Source organism: Blastomyces gilchristii (assembly GCF_000003855.2).
Source record: "Blastomyces gilchristii SLH14081 genomic scaffold supercont1.12, whole genome shotgun sequence".
NCBI lineage: Eukaryota > Fungi > Ascomycota > Eurotiomycetes > Onygenales > Ajellomycetaceae > Blastomyces > Blastomyces gilchristii.
Window position 1 is genome coordinate 1,904,726 of NW_003101671.1, and position 18,135 is coordinate 1,922,860.

The 18,135-nt window shown below is 45.2% G+C and overlaps 7 protein-coding genes across 8 annotated transcripts; 4 read left to right on the forward strand and 3 right to left on the reverse strand.

Annotated features, from left to right (window-relative positions):
• Positions 1-90: 90 nt before the first annotated feature.
• Positions 91-2,182, reverse strand: BDBG_05997 (DNA repair protein rhp51). The gene is made up of 4 exons (XM_002623777.2): positions 1,763-2,182; positions 1,541-1,620; positions 1,389-1,456; positions 91-1,299 (listed from the first exon to the last, which is right to left on the reverse strand). Exons 1-4 carry the CDS (start codon positions 1,847-1,849, stop codon positions 488-490), a joined length of 1,047 nt encoding a protein of 348 aa, XP_002623823.1. The 5' UTR covers positions 1,850-2,182; the 3' UTR covers positions 91-487.
• A 134-nt stretch (positions 2,183-2,316) lies between these two features.
• On the reverse strand, positions 2,317-5,761 carry BDBG_05998. 2 transcript variants are annotated; one of them, XM_031722405.1, is made up of 4 exons: positions 4,031-5,761; positions 3,871-3,888; positions 3,102-3,771; positions 2,317-2,978 (listed from the first exon to the last, which is right to left on the reverse strand). In XM_031722405.1, exons 1-4 carry the CDS (start codon positions 4,073-4,075, stop codon positions 2,641-2,643), a joined length of 1,071 nt encoding a protein of 356 aa, XP_031579286.1. In that variant the 5' UTR covers positions 4,076-5,761; the 3' UTR covers positions 2,317-2,640. The 2 variants fall into 2 exon arrangements, with proteins under 2 accessions (XP_031579286.1, XP_031579287.1); XM_031722406.1 differs by having other exon boundaries at positions 3,102-4,997.
• Positions 5,762-6,168: 407 nt separating this feature from the next.
• BDBG_05999 (Ser/Thr protein phosphatase) lies at positions 6,169-6,554 on the reverse strand (the record flags this gene model as incomplete). Its single annotated transcript, XM_031722407.1, has 2 exons — positions 6,335-6,554; positions 6,169-6,272 (listed from the first exon to the last, which is right to left on the reverse strand). The coding sequence occupies exons 1-2, from the start codon at positions 6,510-6,512 to the stop codon at positions 6,169-6,171; spliced, it is 282 nt and encodes a 93-aa protein (XP_031579288.1). The 5' UTR covers positions 6,513-6,554.
• Positions 6,555-7,640: 1,086 nt separating this feature from the next.
• BDBG_06000 (uncharacterized protein) lies at positions 7,641-8,745 on the forward strand (the record flags this gene model as incomplete). Its single annotated transcript, XM_031722408.1, has 2 exons — positions 7,641-7,952; positions 8,194-8,745. The coding sequence occupies 2 exons, from the start codon at positions 7,641-7,643 to the stop codon at positions 8,647-8,649; spliced, it is 768 nt and encodes a 255-aa protein (XP_031579289.1). The 3' UTR covers positions 8,650-8,745.
• Positions 8,746-11,645: 2,900 nt separating this feature from the next.
• On the forward strand, positions 11,646-12,792 carry BDBG_06001 (uncharacterized protein; the record flags this gene model as incomplete). The annotated part of the gene is made up of 4 exons (XM_002623781.1): positions 11,646-11,823; positions 11,903-11,931; positions 12,061-12,189; positions 12,286-12,792. 4 exons carry the CDS (start codon positions 11,646-11,648, stop codon positions 12,790-12,792), a joined length of 843 nt encoding a protein of 280 aa, XP_002623827.1.
• Positions 12,793-13,285: 493 nt separating this feature from the next.
• Positions 13,286-15,079, forward strand: BDBG_06002 (CMGC/SRPK protein kinase; the record flags this gene model as incomplete). Its single annotated transcript, XM_031722409.1, has 5 exons — positions 13,286-13,569; positions 13,669-14,012; positions 14,143-14,471; positions 14,565-14,808; positions 14,895-15,079. 5 exons carry the CDS (start codon positions 13,286-13,288, stop codon positions 15,077-15,079), a joined length of 1,386 nt encoding a protein of 461 aa, XP_031579290.1.
• A 248-nt stretch (positions 15,080-15,327) lies between these two features.
• Positions 15,328-18,104, forward strand: BDBG_06003 (pumilio domain-containing protein). Its single transcript, XM_031722410.1, has 2 exons — positions 15,328-15,897; positions 15,969-18,104. Exons 1-2 carry the CDS (start codon positions 15,540-15,542, stop codon positions 17,687-17,689), a joined length of 2,079 nt encoding a protein of 692 aa, XP_031579291.1. The 5' UTR covers positions 15,328-15,539; the 3' UTR covers positions 17,690-18,104.
• Positions 18,105-18,135: the final 31 nt, after the last annotated feature.

Genomic DNA, 18,135 nt, shown 5'->3' on the forward strand with positions numbered 1-18,135 from the left:
CCAACAAGAGGCAATGCAGACCTTACAGAAAATGAAAGCCAACAATACTAGAATCAAATTACCGTTGTAATAATCGTATATAATATGGTATATGCTCTTAATATAAGAAAGGCTCATCTAAAAAATATTTCTATAGCACCAATTGCATTGTTTTCGAGCTCAAAAAACAGACCCGACAAACAACTTGGGACTCTGTTAATTAATCGGCATGAACACATAAGACATTAACAAAAATAAATAAAAAATAAAAAATAAAAATAAAATAAAAATAAAAATAAAAATAAAATAAATCCCATTCTCTCCCTTCCTTGTCTTCCCTCCAGACGCCAGTCCCGAGTTGCGCAATGCCATAAGCAAACAAATAGAAAAGAAAAGTAAAATGCTTAGAATCCGACAAGGGTAAAAGGGAAGATATAGCCGAAAATATCAAGCAGCTCCCGGCCATACTTCACCATCCACCGCCCACCACCCAGGCCAATCCGATCCGTCAATCCTTCTCCAAATCCTTCGGATTCGGATCCCCAATCCCATCCTCATTGATCGCAAACAGACAATCACTCTCCGGAAGACAGGGGCTATCATAAATCTTGCAAATCCGAGTCTCCCCGCGGCCCTTCCTCAAACTCAATCTCGTCGTGCTAGCATGCGCAATAATATTGCCTCCAATCGGCTTCTTCGGGTCTGGGTTGAACATAGCACTTGGCCCGCCATCTACTTGCGCAACCACCTGGTTCGTGATGACAACCGCAATGCCAAACTCATCAGCAAGAGTCCGCAGCTTCCGCATGAACTTGGCAAGGTGGTTTTGCCGGTTCGCTAGCTCGCCTCGACCACTGAAGTCCGTCCGATAGAGAGCTGTAGCCGAGTCAACGATGAGGAGGGAAAATCGCGTTTCGCACATCATCTGAGACGCTTGGTTCAGTAGCTGCAGCTGGTGGTCAGAATTGTAAGCTCTGGCATATGCGATGTTATCGAGCACCTCTTCGCCAACGAGTCCATAACGCTGAGCGACAGCAAGTAGTCGCACCGGACGGAATGTGCCCTCCGTATCAATATATAGGCATTTCCCCTCTCCGCCACCCATGTCAAAAGGTAGTTGGCAAGTTACTGCCAGGGTATGGCAAATCTGACTCTTTCCCGTTCTGAATTCCCCGAAAATCTCAGTAATGGATCCCGTCTCGATGCCACCGGCCAGTAAAGTATCCAATTGCTTTGATCCTGTTGTTATGCATATCAAGTCGTTCCGTCGAGCATGCATTTCAGTCGCCGTTGTGAAACCCATGGGTACGATTCTCGAAGCTACATAGACGAAGTCAGCGCCCACGTGTAGAGGGGCCGGGAGAATAATAAAACCTGAATAGGCCAAATAGATAAAGAGTAAAACATACCCTCCGCAAGAATCTTGGCCGCTTTCTGTTCGGATATACCTTTTATCTGCTCTAGCGCGCGCTTCGGCCTAGAGCAGCAAAACAAAAACAAGGAGATTAGCACACAACCAAAACAACATAAACAAAAAAGCAAACAGCAGAATGGAACATACGTATACGCCACCGACTCAATAGTATGATACCCACCCTCAATCACCAGCTTAATATCTCGCGCAGTCAGGCCATTCATTCCCTAATGCAAACCAATGCAAGGCATAAAAATTGTCAGTCCGACTCAATTAACGCAGTATACAGCAAATCTGTCCCCAAGTAAAAATTCAAAAATTCGTAAAACAGCAGTCCCTTGGTTGGTCGATATAAGATTTACCACTAACCTCCAACGCAGTCAGGGGCGTGGGTGCCCCAGGTCCCGTGAGGCCGTTCTCCTCATATTCATTCTGGCTCCCGTCTTCGACTGTCATAGTTTCCACTGCTCTGCTGCTCTGCCGTCGGCTGTCTGCTGTATATCTGTATATCTATATGTATATGTCTCGGGGGGCGCGATCAACCAGAGACCCCGGTTCGTCTCTACCGCCGGGAAAGTCAACAGCGGCTTTTCTCAGATTGGGTTGTTGAGGCAGCAGCCAGACGCGTCTGGACAGGATATTCACACCCAACGCCTGCCGTGAAAGCCAAAGGGGGATCTTATGAAGACCGCAACAGACATACACAGCAAGTCCCAGTAGCCAGATGCCGGAAAGGAGGGATAGAGCTGATAATGTGGGTAAAATTGGGCGAGGAGAATTCGTCGTCAAGATGTTGATGTTGTTTTGCCCTTTTTGGACGCGACGGAAGGAAGCCTGGTTGGATCGCGAGATCATGTGACTTTAATTTAACCAACTCCGTCAATCCAGCCTGAGGTTATGTTTTATTACATCCTCTATCCTATCCCATGAACAATATGCATTTATTTTCTATAAACAGAGGAAAGAGAAGAAGTGAATAGCAAAGACGAAGGGCAGCAACAACGAAAAAAAAAAAAGAAAGAAAAGAAAAAAGAAAAAAGAAAAAAAAAGAAACGATATAATGTAACTTTCTCTCCTCTGATATACAAAAAGCAATTCAATCAATTCCGGGCACGACACGCCGTCCCTCCCTTCTTCTTGAAAAGGACCGTATTGAATTGTCAAGAGAAAAATAACAATCCCAACCAACGCCCTAGTTGGATTTATACATATATTCACCCTCTTTCTCCCTCATACACATACCACTCTCACACAGCCTGGGCCGCAGGAAGCCCCCTGAACTGAGTTGCAATAGCATGCGCATGATCATATTCATCATCCCTATCATCCACCTCGACACACCCACTTCGCCCATTCCCAAACTGGCCTGTCTCTGCGATGCTGAACCGTCTGCGGTTATGAAGCGGTAGCAAATCGCTATGTTGCTGGTCATCAACAGTCCGGCAGTTCTCTATCGAGTTCAAGTGCGCCTGTTCGTAAGGTGGTCCACTTGCTGATCGAAGTTGCGCGTTTCCAGATACATATTCGAGAGCCCCGGACTCGGACTCGACAGAGCGGCCGTGCAAATGTAGGTTGTTTTCTGAAGCTAATGTATATTGAAAAGTTTGCACAGATTTGATCAGTCGTTAGTATTTCTACATTTTTCCAGGCTAAATATTACCCCAATCTCTCGCTCAAGATTACCGAGATTCTAGGAAAGATCACATACCTGTAGCAATAGGTGTAATAAAACTCGACTCCTGAGGCTCAAATGCACTTCCATCTTCTGCTATGCGGGAGTTTATACTACTATACCCGCTCTCCTGCTGCTGGTCGGATGATTCCACTCCTCCACCCAGTTCACCAAATTCAAATTCAGAGTATCCATTATCGCTCTGTGGAGTATGTGATTCAGCCTCGCTCTCCTGCTCGTTTCTCGGAACAAATTCACTCTTCGCGCGTCTACCTTTCGTTCCTGAACTCGACGCATTGGCATTGTTGTGAACCCCAGGATACGGCAGGGGCGAGCTGACAGAGGCCGGTTTGGAGCGGCCAAGGGTAGCGTTCTTTGGGGATAAGTAATCAGATCCGCGTCTGGAAGGAAGAGGAGGATGGCAAGCGAGAGTCGACTTGGATCCTAGACTTGCTGGCCTACTAGGATCCGGCGTTGGACCCCATATGGGACTTCCGGCTGGTGTGTTTGGGTTTGATATCCAAATCCCTTCAACCTCGATGCCCCGTTCTATCGCCCTCGAGCCGAAGGGTATCTCATCACTTCCCGCCTCGAGCATTGCAGGCGTACGTACAGTTGCTGCTTCTGTTGCGGCTGCCGCGCGAAGTTTTTTCAACCGCAGTGAGTTATATATGTGAACCCCGGTACCGTATACGAGTACAAGAAACTGTCATGTGAAAAGAAGCGGAGGGAAACCATATATATGTTAGAATAGGAGTATTCATAGTGACGCTTTCAATGGAGGGTAGATCGGGGGGAACAGTACTATAAGACATCCGAGGACCTAGAATGGTATTTTATTTAGTCGAGAAACGGTTACTCAAATGAAAATTTAAAGGTGGGTTGCGCAGCACTGGCCTTGCACAATATATATATGTGCATATAAGCAAAACACTGGGACAAAGAGGAAAAGGAAAAAAACTCACGAAGCACATTTTCAACCACAGCGCCCAATCCACAAAAAACACCATGGTGCGTCAACGTCGGATGCTAATTCGATCGATATGCAGGCCCGTTGACATTGAGAGTTGGTAGGAATTACTTCTGATACGAGATACCCGGATAGCCAGGGGGATATGGCATTCACCCACGAGAAGAGAGCAGGAGAAGGAGAAGACACAGAAAATATCCGCTCGAGGAAGAAAAAACAGCTGAGACGGGCGACAGTGAAGCACGGGCCGATAGGACTATCGTGATACAGCGAAGGCGCATGGGAACTGGCCGAAAGCAGGGATTGTGTATATATATGTATACACCTCTATATGGGACTAGAAACGTATGTATATATGTATGTATGTAAGTATGTATGAAGTACAGAAAGGGAACAAAAAAAAAGAGTCGAGGAGAGATTTATCGCGATGTTTCTCTTTTCTTCTCTTTTCTTCTTCTTCTTCTTCTTCTTTTTTTTTTTTTTTTCTTTTGCAGTTGCTCGGGTCTCCGCGCGGGCTGTCGCTTCCCCCCGGAATGGAAGCAGAAAAAGAGAAAGAGAAAGAGAAAAGGAGCTTCGACTGTAAGGAGACGACGATGAGCAGAGAAAATTATAATGTACAGTGCAGACACGGCACATCCAGCAGAAGGAAACAAGAGAAAGCTCTCAGGGAAACCATAATTGTAGGCATTCATTCATCATGGGTTGAGGGTCCAGGGCGCCATTTTGATATTCACAGCTTGGGGATGGGCGAGGACAACGTATTAATTAGTTCAAGTATTTAGTTTAAAGTAGAGAGATAAAGAGGGGAAAAGGAGAGTTCTCCTCAGGGGAGTTTCAGATAGAAAAGTGAAAAAGAATGTCTCTATTGAACAAGAATGTATCAGAAAGGAAACTTCCATTATTCTCATATTAGAGGGGGGAGAATGAAATGAAATGAAAAATAAATAAATAAAAATAAAAATAAAAATAAAAATCTGTGCAGCAGAACTGCTTATGCAAATGCGTACTTCAGTAGGTAAATAAGCGGAAAGGAAGAATAAAAAGAACAACACAGAATATATCGAACATGCTTAATGTTGATGAAGCGGTCAAATGAAAAACCGCGATAGAGAAGATCTGTCGAGATCCTTGAAGCCGCCTGACTGGCAAGAAAACAAAGGGAAAAATAAAACATATAGAAAGAGAAGAAAAAAAGACATAAAAAAATATAAAACTTAGCAATATAAAGAAACATCGCCAACCAGATCGTGCAGGAGGAACAAGGGGGGCAAAACAATAAAACAAAATGCTTGTCTGATCTCTGACTCAAGCATCCAATAGAGAACAAAAGAGCGCACTCTCGATCCCCCAATCCCCCATCCCATCCCAGGATACGGATTTGCGACTCTCTACGGGCCAGTGTTTCCTCGATGCAAGCAGAGCGGGGACGGACATGTAGTTATGAGGTTTGCCTTTGTGCATGCCGCGCCTGCGCCTGCGCCCTGCCTGGTGGATGAAGGAGAATGAATGAATGGTTAATGGTTAATGGTTAATGGTGGAAAAAGAACATTTTCGGATGGAAAAGCCAGTTGTTCGAAGTCCGAGACAGCGCGGTGAGACAGCTACATAGATTCGATTTGCCCCCTTCTGTGAAAACGGGTCTCATGTAACTCTGCGTGCATAAGTGCCCGGGGAGATGTAGATCAGGAAGCAGAAGGGGGGTTGAGATTGGAGATTTGACTATTTAGCCGGGGGTGGAAATGCAAACGGATTTACTAATGCTGTATTTAGTGCCAACTGGATCGTCGTTATTATTAATAATATATTTAATATTTTTAGTGTCGGGATGGGATGACGCAAATGTAGTAAAGAAAGACAAGCTTTGGCACATTTGCGGTTTTAACTTTTCCTGTAGGTAGATTCTTCCCGCGTAGTTACCAGAGAATATTCTTCCCCCTTGAAACTCGAAACCAGCTTGTGATGATGAGTCATTCACACTCGGGTTGTGATCTATACAACATACAACTGATAGTGTTGATACGAATAAAACGAGAGAGATGAAGATGCTGAATATCCCCTGAAACACCAATATACAGTCCGAGGATGATAAATGCGCCGGGTCCACCGCTCTGCCATCCATCCCGCACGATTGGGCTATTTACGATGTGTGAAAATCACAATCCTCCTCCCCGGCTCCGCAGCAGAGATGCTCGCAACCTGGTCATTATTCAGCCAACGCCAGATCCGCAGCGTGGGCACTGTAATGGTCCGCGATGGTCCAGCTGTCAATGTCATAAAAGTCATTTAGGCTGAAACTGACGCTCTCCTCCTGCTCGGCGGAGACACGCGAGTGGAGCGTGCAGCCGAGCGCAGTCAGGTCTTCCGAAACGTCGTCGTAGCGCGTTTGGTCTAGGAAGATGAATTTGCCGAGTCTCGAAGATGTCGTAGGCAGTGGGGGATTCGAGATGGAGGTCGGAGAGGATTTGGAAGGATACCATGTTGATAATGATATTTAAGTGTGCTAGGGGGTCAACACTCTTCCGCACTCTGTAAAATAATTCTCTACCTTTTAGTATGTGAAATTCTAGTGTTGTTGAGTCGAACGCGTGGGCGAATAAGTATTGAAGTATTTAAATATGAGATTGAAGGTAGCCTGGCTAAATATATAAAAAATAACAGACAAGGAGCCAGGTCATGTATTTAAAATATTTTATGGAAGTTACATGTAACTTACACAAACTTGAGTATTATAGGTAAAGGCAACAATCATCAAAGCTGTGGAAGTTATGCTTCACTGTCATGCGCTGGATGCCTGGGTAACTGAGGCCTGGCATTTATACATCGTGAAGACTGTTTTCAATTCTGAACATATTTATCAGCACTTAAATACAGCTCATAGAAATATTTAGTTAAATCCTCCCCTCCCTTCTCTTCTTGTGTCCTTGGGGCACAACGATGGACGAACAAAATATCAGCCGTCTTCCTCTGGGCAAGGATCTGTGTCGGGAAATAAAAGAGGTCATACGCTATGAACGCCACCAACATCGTATTACTACTATTTTTCTTATCATCAGCTTACTACTCCGTACAATACTCGTCTAATACTCGCTAATGCTAGCTCTCTTGGCTCGCACATTTGTTTTACTATAAATAGCTCTATCTTTTGTATGCAATTAGATATAACAGATAGTGTACGGATAATATATATAGTATAAGAAGCAGATCTTGATACACATAAGATTCATATGTTTCCGACATATTCATCCGAGATACCATTCCGACAGTTATAATCCCGGTAACTAAAGCAGCATCTAAATAGAAGCGCGATACCGATCCCAATCCTCATTCGAATAGATAACTATCATTTGAACTGAGACGATTGATCCTCATTCGTATACGTTCCGAACTACTCGACCGTTATACACAGAATCCTGGCAAGCAGCATCTGAATAGAAGCGCGATACCGATCCCAATCCTCATTCGAATAGATAACTATCATTCGAACTGAGACGATTGAACCCTCACTCGTATACGTTCCGAAATACTCGACCATTATACACCCCGAATTCCGATCATATCTATCATTCAAATACTTGAACTGATTCCTCAATCTGTTCAATATAACAATGACTAGTGCGACCGTTCACCTTAGTGTTCCTGGAGATTGGAAACTTTGGTACACTCATATGCTAGGATATGCAAAGGACAAGAAGGTATCAGACTTCATCAATCTCGATAAACCTGATATCTTCTCTGAACTAGAAGAACCCCTGGAACCAGAGTGTCCAGAAGAAGCCACCGCGGAGGCCAAGATAGCATATGACATCAAGGTCACTGCGTGGAAAATCAAATATATGAAATATGAGAAGATGAATGAAGGTATGATGAAGATACGAGACATCATATGGAGGACAGTGGATGCCACGGAGCTACGGCATGTATGCAGTGAGAATGATGATGTGAAAGAGATTATCCGCTTGTTAAGAGATCGACTCTCCCCCATGACCGCGGACTATTAGGATGATGTGAGAACCTGATATCACGATCTCTGCAAGGCCCTGAAAAATAGAGGTATAGAGAAGTGGTTAAACAACTGGTCTCTCATCAAGGATGATATCAAAGAGACGGATATAACTGGACAGTTCAACTTGAAGAAAGACTTCTTAAATGTGAATCTAGCTATTGATGCAGGTTATGCACAAGCTTGGGCTAAGGATGTCTGATGTGATAAAGATGCCATTATCTTTGATAGAGTTAGTTAAGGACTTCAAGGAACAGTATAGGGAAATGGGTATTCTCAAAGAAGATAAATCTATGAACTTCGCTGCCTTTAATGGAAGATCTCAGCAAAATACCTCATCACCAGTGACATTCAAAAACTGCATCTGCGGAGCCTGTCACCGATACACTCAGTGCTACTATCTCAATCCCTCAAGGAAGTCACCTGGATGGGAGGAAAACAGGGAGAAGAGAACTCAGATCAATCAAGCTCTTAAGAATCAAGAATTGAAGAGACATGTTGATTGTGCGATATCTAGAGATTCATCTGCAAATACAGATATGATAGATGGAGCAGTTCTGGGAGGAATGATTCTGAAGCAATCAGATCCTCAATCTATTGATCTACAGATCTGAAAAATATCAATGAACTCTTCAAATTCTTGCTCCTACCTCCGAAACTCCTGGATCTTTGATACTGGCGCGGAGCAGCATATATGCAATAATTGAACACATTTCCTATTCTTTACCCCTGTGAACAAGAACGCGGAAGTCTATACAGCCTTACAGGTGATTCCAGCACTAAAGTAGAAGGTTATGAAACTGTTAGAACTATCATGATAAATGAAGCAGGAAAGCAGTTCAATGTCAACCTTATCAATGCAGCTTATATCCCGAATTTCCATACAAATATCAGTGCATGGAAACCGTGTTTCCATATAGGAGGCATCTATTATGATGGAAAAGACTTCAGATTGTGAAAACGCGCAGATAATATCATTTTTGCACGCGTTGAAGTATTTGGGGGGTTGCTAGTTACAGAATATAGTGAAATAGCTGTTTTTTAAACTATCTCGGATAAACCACTGATAAATCCATCACTGAAGCCGCCGCAGCTACCACATCTCACACTACTAAAAAATTGATATCTTCAAATTCTTCAACTTCTACAAATCCTTCTTCTAACCTGCCAATTCGCACAAAACCTTCTCAAAAACCTAAGATCTCTATCACTACTCAGTCTACCTGGCATAAGAGATTAGAACATCCTTCAAAAATCGCCATTCAAAAGCTTGCAAATGATGCAACTGGCATTCAAATCACCCATCTAGAAGACGCACGGGATGAGCTTATCACTGAGCTTTGTGACCCCTGCCAGCTTTCTAATGCGGAAAATCAAATATCTAGACATCCCCACGTTTCAATCCTTTCTTACACCGGATCCAACACCTGAACCTACGCCAGGGCCAGCAGGTCCTAATGTTGACGTTAATCCTCATCCAGCTGCGATAGATAATCGTACACGGAACATTAATGTTGATATTAATACTCATTCAGCTGCGATAGCTAATCGTACACGGAATGTTAATGTTGATATTAATACTCATCCAGCTGCGATATATAATTGTACATGAACCTGAAATCGCAGAGCTGCCCGCCTTGAGGCAGTTGCAAATGCCAAAAACAAACCTTTTCAAATGATCAATGAGGCATTCTCTCATTCTCATTCACTCTCCGACTTCTACAAGTCTCAAAATTTATTTCCTAATACTATTTTTACTATTATCAACACTAAGAATGCTAGGCTTCACCTCTATGCCAGAGGATTGCTACCTCTTCTCTAATGATCAATTAATCGTCTTCTTCTATGTGGATGATATCGTCATCCTAACTCACTGGGCAGATGTCGAAAAACACCCACATCGCGAAGACTCCGAGAACGTGTCCAATCCAGCGATATTACAGTTGATTGGGTGCCTACAGCCCAAATGCCAGCGGATGGCCTCACTAAGGCTCTGCCACGCCAGAAACATACAGAATTTGTCAAGATGCTAGGCCTAGTTGATATATCAGATAGATATCATCGAAGCACAAGCAGAATAAATGGTATAAATGATCTATCTTGATGTAATCTCTGCAGATTCATCTACACTCCTTCTATGACTATTTCCTTGCAGCTTTATTTACACTTCCTTTTACATGTTACATTCACTGAAGGGGGTGTGTCAGGAAATAAGAGATCATACGCTATGAACATCACCAACATCATATTACTACTATTTTTCTTATCATCAGCTTACTACAATACTCATCTAATACTTGCTAATGCTAGCTCTCTTGGCTCGCACATTTGTTTTACTATAAATAGCTCTATCTTTTGTATGCAATTAGATATAACAGATAGTGTACGGGAAGCAGATCTTGATACACATAAGATTCATATGTTTCTGACATATTCATCCGAGATACCCATTCCGACAATCTGGCTGCTACAGTCTCCCAACCCCTCAATTCAAATATTTAGTATTTATGCTCAGTGTCCTCTGTGGAAACTTCTAACTTCCTCAAAGAAGGGAGGAAAATGAAACCGACACTCCGGGCTGTTAATATTTCCAGGAAGCCTCCTTCGCCCGTGACTGACAATATATTTATATGATCCTGCAGACTCAAAAAAGATCCTAGAGGAGGACGCGGGTTGCACAGATCCCAAATGCATCGTCGTAAAAATACCATCTCGACCTCCTCTTCCCAGCCACTATTATATATGTGACCCGAAGAATAGCATGCCCTTATTAGTTGCTGCCAGGAAGAGGTTACTCGCGTCTTAACATCTGACCATGTCGGGGATACGTGGACATATATATTTTATACCTAAAAACTCCGGAGTCTTGCAGCGTAGCTCCACATATTTATTATGTCCGGAGGACAAAACGGAAGGGGAGCGAGGTGCAGACTCCTAAGAGGGCATTTCTCGAGTCTTATTTAAATAACGTATTTATTCGGTCCAGTATTTATGTCAGTCTTTGAATATTTGCACGTTTTCTTGCTGGGCAGGAAACAGATTTGAATGGTGTCATTTCTATCTAACCAGCATCTCATATGAACAGTTCACTGCAATATTTACTTCAGTATGGTGTATTTAATTCCATTTAGGAAGATTCTTATCTACTCTTCTTTATCTCGCAAGTCTCAGCTAAATATTTATACCATGGATTGCACTCTTGGCGCGAATGACTTTCAAGCCCGCAAGTTGTCCTAAATAATAATAAGCATGCCAGGTCCTTGCTTCTAGGGGCTAAATAAGTATTTAAGAGGCAGGAATCCGGTGTTGCGACTTATTTCCAGGGTCAAGCTGAAGCCGGCGATGAGCATGTTGCCATCATCAAATATATATCTGGGTCAGCGTTGACGTTAATCTCTGAGGAACCTTGGAAACGAAAAGAGTCAAAAGATCCATCAGCAAAGAAAAAGTCATGTGAGCCGAATCCAGGGCGGCTTTTCCATTGATTTCTTCCCCACCAGCCGCCGGAAGCGGTGGGATCGGAATAAATAAACAAACAAACACAAGTAGAATTATTCCCTCTATAACTCGGCCATTATTCCCATATCTTAAAATAAACCACCAGTCAGTCATGGCCCCGTTTCGAAACTTCTTCCCCAAGCGGCCTGCCGTGAACATTGTGCCGGCCAGCGATGACCTTCCCACTCCGCTGAACGCCGCGGGGGGCAATGATCCAGACGGCCCCCAACGGTCATCTTTGACTCTCCGACGCAGCGTAGATGAAAAGCCCAATGAGTACAAAATGAGCGGTACGCTATATGTCTTGAATTCAATATCTCCGTTCAATTAAGTTTGGGGAAAGCTAACTTGACATCTTAAATTTTGTAGTTGTCAATGACAACGGGGTGTATCTTCCGGTATGATGCTATGCTCCAGTCCAGTTCTCCGATCAAATAAAACCCCCCCGTACGGATCCGATATGGACATAATATGTATCGGAACACACCATACAATGCCACCCAATTGACAAACAAATTGCAAACTAGCCCTCGCCTACGGAGAAAAAGAGCTTCTGGAGCAAATCCCCGTCGCAAAACAACACAAGGAACCTCGTTGATGAAAACGAACCCTTCTCCATATCCCGAGAATCCTTCGACTCTTATCGCCGCTCTTTCGTATGAACACCCCCCCTGCCCCCCTCATGAATGGATATCTTCTCTGAGCCACCCAACCACCAACCCCCATCTAACATCGGATTTTTTCAATAACAGGACATCTCCGCCCGCTCCCCCGTCAGCCAATCCGACACCGGCGCCTCCCGCACCTCTCTCGATTCCCGCTTCTCCCGCCTCACAACCCCCCGCTCAACAGTCAGCGGACACACCTTCGAACCCCCACCAAAGTCCCCATACGAGATACGGGAGCAGCAACAGGAGCATGAGCACGAGAATGACGCTGAGCAGGAACAATTTGTAGACATTGGCCTGAATGAGGATACGAAGCCGAAAAAGAAAGGGTTTTTTGCGCGTTTGGGGGATAATGTGATGCCTGCTACTACTACTACGACGACGACTACTGGATCTACTACCTCTACTACAGCTGGCACTGGTGGAGTGGAGTCTGCGGAGAATAGTCGGCCGGGGTCGTCACATTTGAGTTTGGGCTTCCATTTGCCTGGGAGGAAGAGGGAGCAGGGTGGTGGTGGCGCCGCTGCTAGCGGGTTTCAGGTGGCTGAGTTGGGGAGTATGAAGATGCCTGTTACGGCTGATGCGAAATGAGCTGGGACGATATGGATGTAAAGGATACTGATGGTGATGAATATGATGATTATGGTGAATGAGGTAGGGTTGAAACGGGGATGGGAATGGGGTGTCTTTTTCTTTTTACCTTTAACGGCCTTTCTCAAAGGTGCGGGATCAGGATTAGGAGTTGTGTTTCTTTCAGACAAATTTAGCCTCCTGATTTATATCTGACGCTTCCTATTTTGACATTTTATGGCCTTGAGGGAGCCTCTGGGAATCGAGTTTTGGATCCTTTTATGTATATCGCGGCGTTTTACCAAAGCCTATTGGCGACACAACCTATAACTATATACTTCTCGATGCGGATACAGATACGGCTATAAATAGATTTATTTATTTCCGATCCATCCGTTTCGGGCATTTTAGAGCCACCATGCACCTACAATTTTCACGCTCTAAATATTTAAACGCGAAATGCAACATCCAACTCTCAGTGTATCAGTAACTAAGAATAAAGGCGATCAGCGCTATGTATTCACGTACTAGATACTTTACATATGCCTCCAAACATATAAATACAACGACGCGTCCCTTCTCCTCACAGCCTGGGCGGAGCCCTTTTCAAGTCACCCCTTCCCAAGGCCCTTTGATACCCCAAAATGAAATCGTGGACGAGGAGTCATGTCCAGGCTACAATGCTAAAGGCTTCTACCCCGCGAGGGTAGGAGAGGTCATTGCCAATCGCTATCAGATCCTCGTCAAGGTTGGCTGGGGAACTTCCTCCACCGTATGGTTTGCGCGTGATATGCGGGGGTAGTTTGTTACTCTTTTTCCATTTCATTTTATATTTTACACGCCGAGTAGTTTATCACTTCTCTCTCCAGTTCAAGTTCCTGATACTTTTTATGACAGACTGCAGTCGGAACCAGAGGAAGCCGTAGCATTGAAAATATCCAACGCCAGCAGTCAGGCGGATATAAATCGGCACCGTGAAATTGAGCAGCATATAGCAACAGCACGTCGGTCTCATGACGGTCGTGAGATTCTACGAACGTTCTTGGAATGTTTTGAAACCACTGGACCCGAAGGGGGGAAACATCTCTGCATGGCGTACGAACCCATGAGGGAGCCGTTCTGGTTGTTTCGGACGCGGTTCAGAGATAGGCTTATTCCGCTACCGCTCCTCAAGACATATATTCGCATCCTGCTTGTAGGACTGGATTACCTTCACACGGAATGCAAGGTTGTGCATACGGGTGCGTGGGCGTGTATCATTCCCTCCCCCTTCCCCATGTCCTCCCGAACCCAAGAGCCAAATCCTATAGGGGGGATGATGGAGATAGCATTTCGACAAACTAATATAATCGAGCCAAAACAAACTCATAGATCTAAAACTCGACAATATCATGCTCACATTCGAAGACCCGGAAATTCTTGGTGATATCCTAAGCTCTCACATCGAGGAGTCACCAATGAAATACAAAATATCCCCCAGCGACCCCAGCCGCCATGTCTATCGCTGTCACAATGACTTCGGACCACTGAGGGGACTGAAGAGCATACCCCAGATCGCTGATTTCGGACTAGCAGCCCGACTCGTCCGCGACGATGATTACGGCTTCTACCCTATCCAGGCAGACCCTTATTGCGCGCCAGAGGTAATACTCGGCTGCGGCTGGAGGATGAGTGCTGATATATGGAATTTCGGGCTTCTTGTGCGTTGGGCCCCTATTGTTTTTCCGTTCGATAAATGTTTTTTTCCTTTTGTAACTCAAATGAGTTGAATTAACACCCTACTACATGTGTAGTTGTGGGATATCATCGAAGGCAAAGAACTCTTCCGCCAGATTGGCGACAGCGAAGACCGCTACGATGCCAGAGCGCATTTAGCCGAAATGATAGCTCTTCTTGGACCGCCTCCGCAAAATTTGATCGCAAGATATCATTCCATGCGAGATTCCAAATTGGCGGGACCTAGTGTAAAGGGGGCAGGCAGCGAACTCTGCAAGGACGCAGGGGAATTCTATGGTGGCCCGTTTTTTGGTAAAGATGGTATGTTTGAAAACAATTTCTGCTAAGATTTGGGAATACGAAGAATTGCGATCACGATCTAATGTATATCACCGAACTTTTTGCAGGGAAATTTCTGTATGAAGGCTTGATCCCGGATCGAAGGCTCGTGGATTCCATCCCGACTCAATTGGTAGAGGAGGAGGATAGGGAAAACTTCCTCTCTCTTGTGAAGATGATGCTTGCTTGGTTGCCTGAGGAGAGGAAGACGGCACGAGAGCTCGCGGAGCATCCTTTTCTTCAACTGGAATGAACATACTCCGTTCCATGTATTAATATATCAACTTCTACTCCGCACATTTTTGAGAGATAAGCAATTGCATACTCCCCTCTACATAATAATTGGGTCTGAACGAAAAACGTGTGGTAATGTTCCAAGGATCATCAGCTTGAAGGCGCCTGGGTAAGCAGATATCACGCGATCCCAGCCAGCACAGGTTTGTCCGTAATAATGTTCCTCATATGCTCATATGCTCATATGTTGATGTTGAGTGTTGATATCGAGCTTGTATGCAGTTCCGCCTTAGAGTAAAACCCATCAGTGCAAACAAAGCAAACATTCTGCCTCGCGAAAAACTTCCTGCAGCAAATCCAGAAAAAAAAAATGATGAATTTCCGAACTATGTAAGAACCAAAGCTCAGCAAAATACTACCTGCTATCTCCGTGCTTGCCATTCCCGCCCCGATTGCACGAGAAAAGGAAACTGGAAACCATGGCGGGAATTAAACGGAGAGTCGATACAGCGGACGATCGAGGCGGGAAACGGACAAAGGTTAAAGACGGAGGGAAAGTGAAAAAGGCGAAAGCGGTGGTGGAAAGCAAGCCAAAGCCCAAGAAGCCACAGAAAAAGCTTGGAAGTAGCGATGACGATGACGATGATGTCGATGAAGTGGAGGAGGAAGAAGGTTTTAATTCTGCTGAAGAGGATGTGGATATGGAGGACCAATTGTCTGAAAAAGAGGAGGATACTACTCAGGAGCAGAAATCGAAGCTTCATTCCAAAAGTAAGCAAGTAGGCAAAAATTCGAAGCAGGCAAATGGAACTGGAGATGCTGCTCCACCTGTACAAAGTATGTTCTCACAAAATATGTCAATATTTTTACCTATTGTACGTCTAACCTAATCAATCTGCTATCGGCAGGTGGGATATCCTCAAAAGAATCCCGCGCAAAGCAAAAAGCGCTTGCGCAGGAACGCAAAGCCGCAAAGCCAAATGCCGACCTCATCGCCCGCTCCAAGAAGCTTTGGGAGCGCCTGCGCCGCAAATCACACGTGCCCCTCGAAGAGCGGAAGAAACTTGTCGAGGAACTATTCTCCATCATCACAGGCCGAGTTAAGGAGTTCGTCTTCAAACACGACTCCGTCCGCGTCATTCAGACGGCGCTCAAATATGCCTCCCCACAGCAGCGCAAGGACATTGCGAAGGAGTTGAAGGGTGACTATCGCAGTCTGGCGGAGAGCAAGTATGCAAAATTCTTAATTGGGAAGTTGCTTGTGCATGGAGATTCAGAGATTAGGGATATGATTGTTCCCGAGTTTTATGGAAATGTTAAGCGGCTCATGCGACATCCGGAGGCGTCGTGGATTGTAGATGATATCTACAGGACTGTTGCGACTGCTGCGCAGAGGGATATGTTACTCCGTGAGTGGTATGAGGCTGAGTTTGCGGTGTTCAGGAGTGCGAATTTGGCGGCCGAGACAGCGGATTTGAGTGAGATTCTTGCAAAGAATCCGGAAAAGAGAGGGCCTATTATGAGATATCTTCATGATTTTATCAACCATCTCGTTCAGAAGAAATTTACTGGGTTCACGATGTTGCATGATGCCATGCTTCAGTATTTCTTGAATACCACACCTGGCAGCGAGGAGGCAACGGAGCTTATCGAGCTCATCAAGGGTGACGAAGCAGGTGACCTTGCTAAGAATTTGGCATTTACGAAGTCAGGTTCCAGATTAGTATCTCTCTGCTTCGCATATTCGAACGCCAAGGACAGAAAACTGCTGTTAAGAATGTACAGAGACACGATAAAAATGATGGCCGGCGACGTGCACGGACAAGTTGTCCTCCTTACAGCCTACGAGGTCATCGATGACACAAAACTCTCATCCAAGTCGATATTCCCAGAGCTCCTCAACCAGGCATCCACCGCAGAAGCCCGCCATGAAGAACTACTCCTGCAAGTTGCAGACCTCACCGCGCGGATTCCCATCCTCTATCCCTTCGCAGAAGACACCACGCGCTGGCTCGTCACAGACTCAGATCATAAAAAAATCCTCAATGAAGTCTTCGCAATCCGATCCCAGACGTCCAAAAAGGACCCAAACACACGTCGCCAAGAACTAATCAAAGCCGCCTCACCCACCCTGCTTGAATTCATCGCCGCAAGTGCAGACTCCCTTGTCGAATCCAGCTTCGGCTGCCAATTCATCACAGAAGTCCTCTTCAGCGCAGACGGCGACAGGACCGCCGCTCTAGCCGCCATCGCAGCCACTCCCACGTCTAAACCCGAAGCGCTGGAGGCTCCCGCTGCGGGGCGGATGCTCAAGGCGCTCGTACAGGGCGGGCGCTTTAATAGCAAGACCAAAAGTGTAGAGAAGGTGCAGCCACCACTTAACTTCCACGGGCTGTTCTATGAGCAGATTGCTGGCGATGTGATGGCGTGGGTTACTGGGGCGAATCCGTTTGTGGTTCTAGCTCTCGTGGAGGCGGAGGATTTTGAGAAGAGAGAGGAGCTAGTGAAGACGTTGAAAAAGCAGAAGAAGGTGCTTGGTGAGCTTGCGGCGAAGGAGCCGGTTAAGAAGGGAGAGAAGCGGGGGCCCGTTAGTAGTGGCGCGAAATTGTTGTTGGAAAAGATTGGGTAGCATTTGCGACGCGATTTTCTATTTTGTTTTTATTTTCGTTTATTTACGCCAGTTTGCAAATCAATTAGACGGGAATATAAATATATTTTATAATTTGCAGAAGGGTGTTTGATCCATCCTTCATCTCACCCCGTTTCCATCTACACGACGATACATATCCCTTCAGAGCCACTTATTGATCCCCAGGCCAGGCCTAGCTATCAGATTCACCCAAGTGCCGCACAAAATTTCCATCCAGCCTGATCTGAGAAGACATGTTCGGATCCATTAGCACTCAAGCGCGGGAATTTATTTTTCCTTTCTCTTCGGTATTACTCTAATATCTCCTGTGCACCGCGCATCTTTGTCACATCAGTCTCAAACCGCCAATGTTACTCGTCGTCGCGGTGGTAGTCACCCCACATATTATCCCCGCCTGGGAGGCTTCTTTATATATCGGAGGCTTG

Coding starts and splice junctions, on each gene's coding strand:
- BDBG_05997 (XM_002623777.2), bottom strand. CDS start 1,849: ATGACAGTCGAAGACGGGAGCCAGAATGAATATGAGGAGAACGGCCTC. Junction 1,457..1,540: donor ATTGAGTCGGTGGCGTATAC/GTATGTTCCATT, acceptor TTGCTGCTCTAG/GCCGAAGCGCGCGCTAGAGC. Junction 1,300..1,388: donor GGCCAAGATTCTTGCGGAGG/GTATGTTTTACT, acceptor TCGTCTATGTAG/CTTCGAGAATCGTACCCATG.
- BDBG_06003 (XM_031722410.1), top strand. CDS start 15,540: ATGGCGGGAATTAAACGGAGAGTCGATACAGCGGACGATCGAGGCGGG. Junction 15,898..15,968: donor TGCTGCTCCACCTGTACAAA/GTATGTTCTCAC, acceptor TGCTATCGGCAG/GTGGGATATCCTCAAAAGAA.
- BDBG_05998 (XM_031722405.1), bottom strand. CDS start 4,075: ATGGTGTTTTTTGTGGATTGGGCGCTGTGGTTGAAAATGTGCTTC. Junction 2,979..3,101: donor TATTACACCTATTGCTACAG/GTATGTGATCTT, acceptor AATATACATTAG/CTTCAGAAAACAACCTACAT.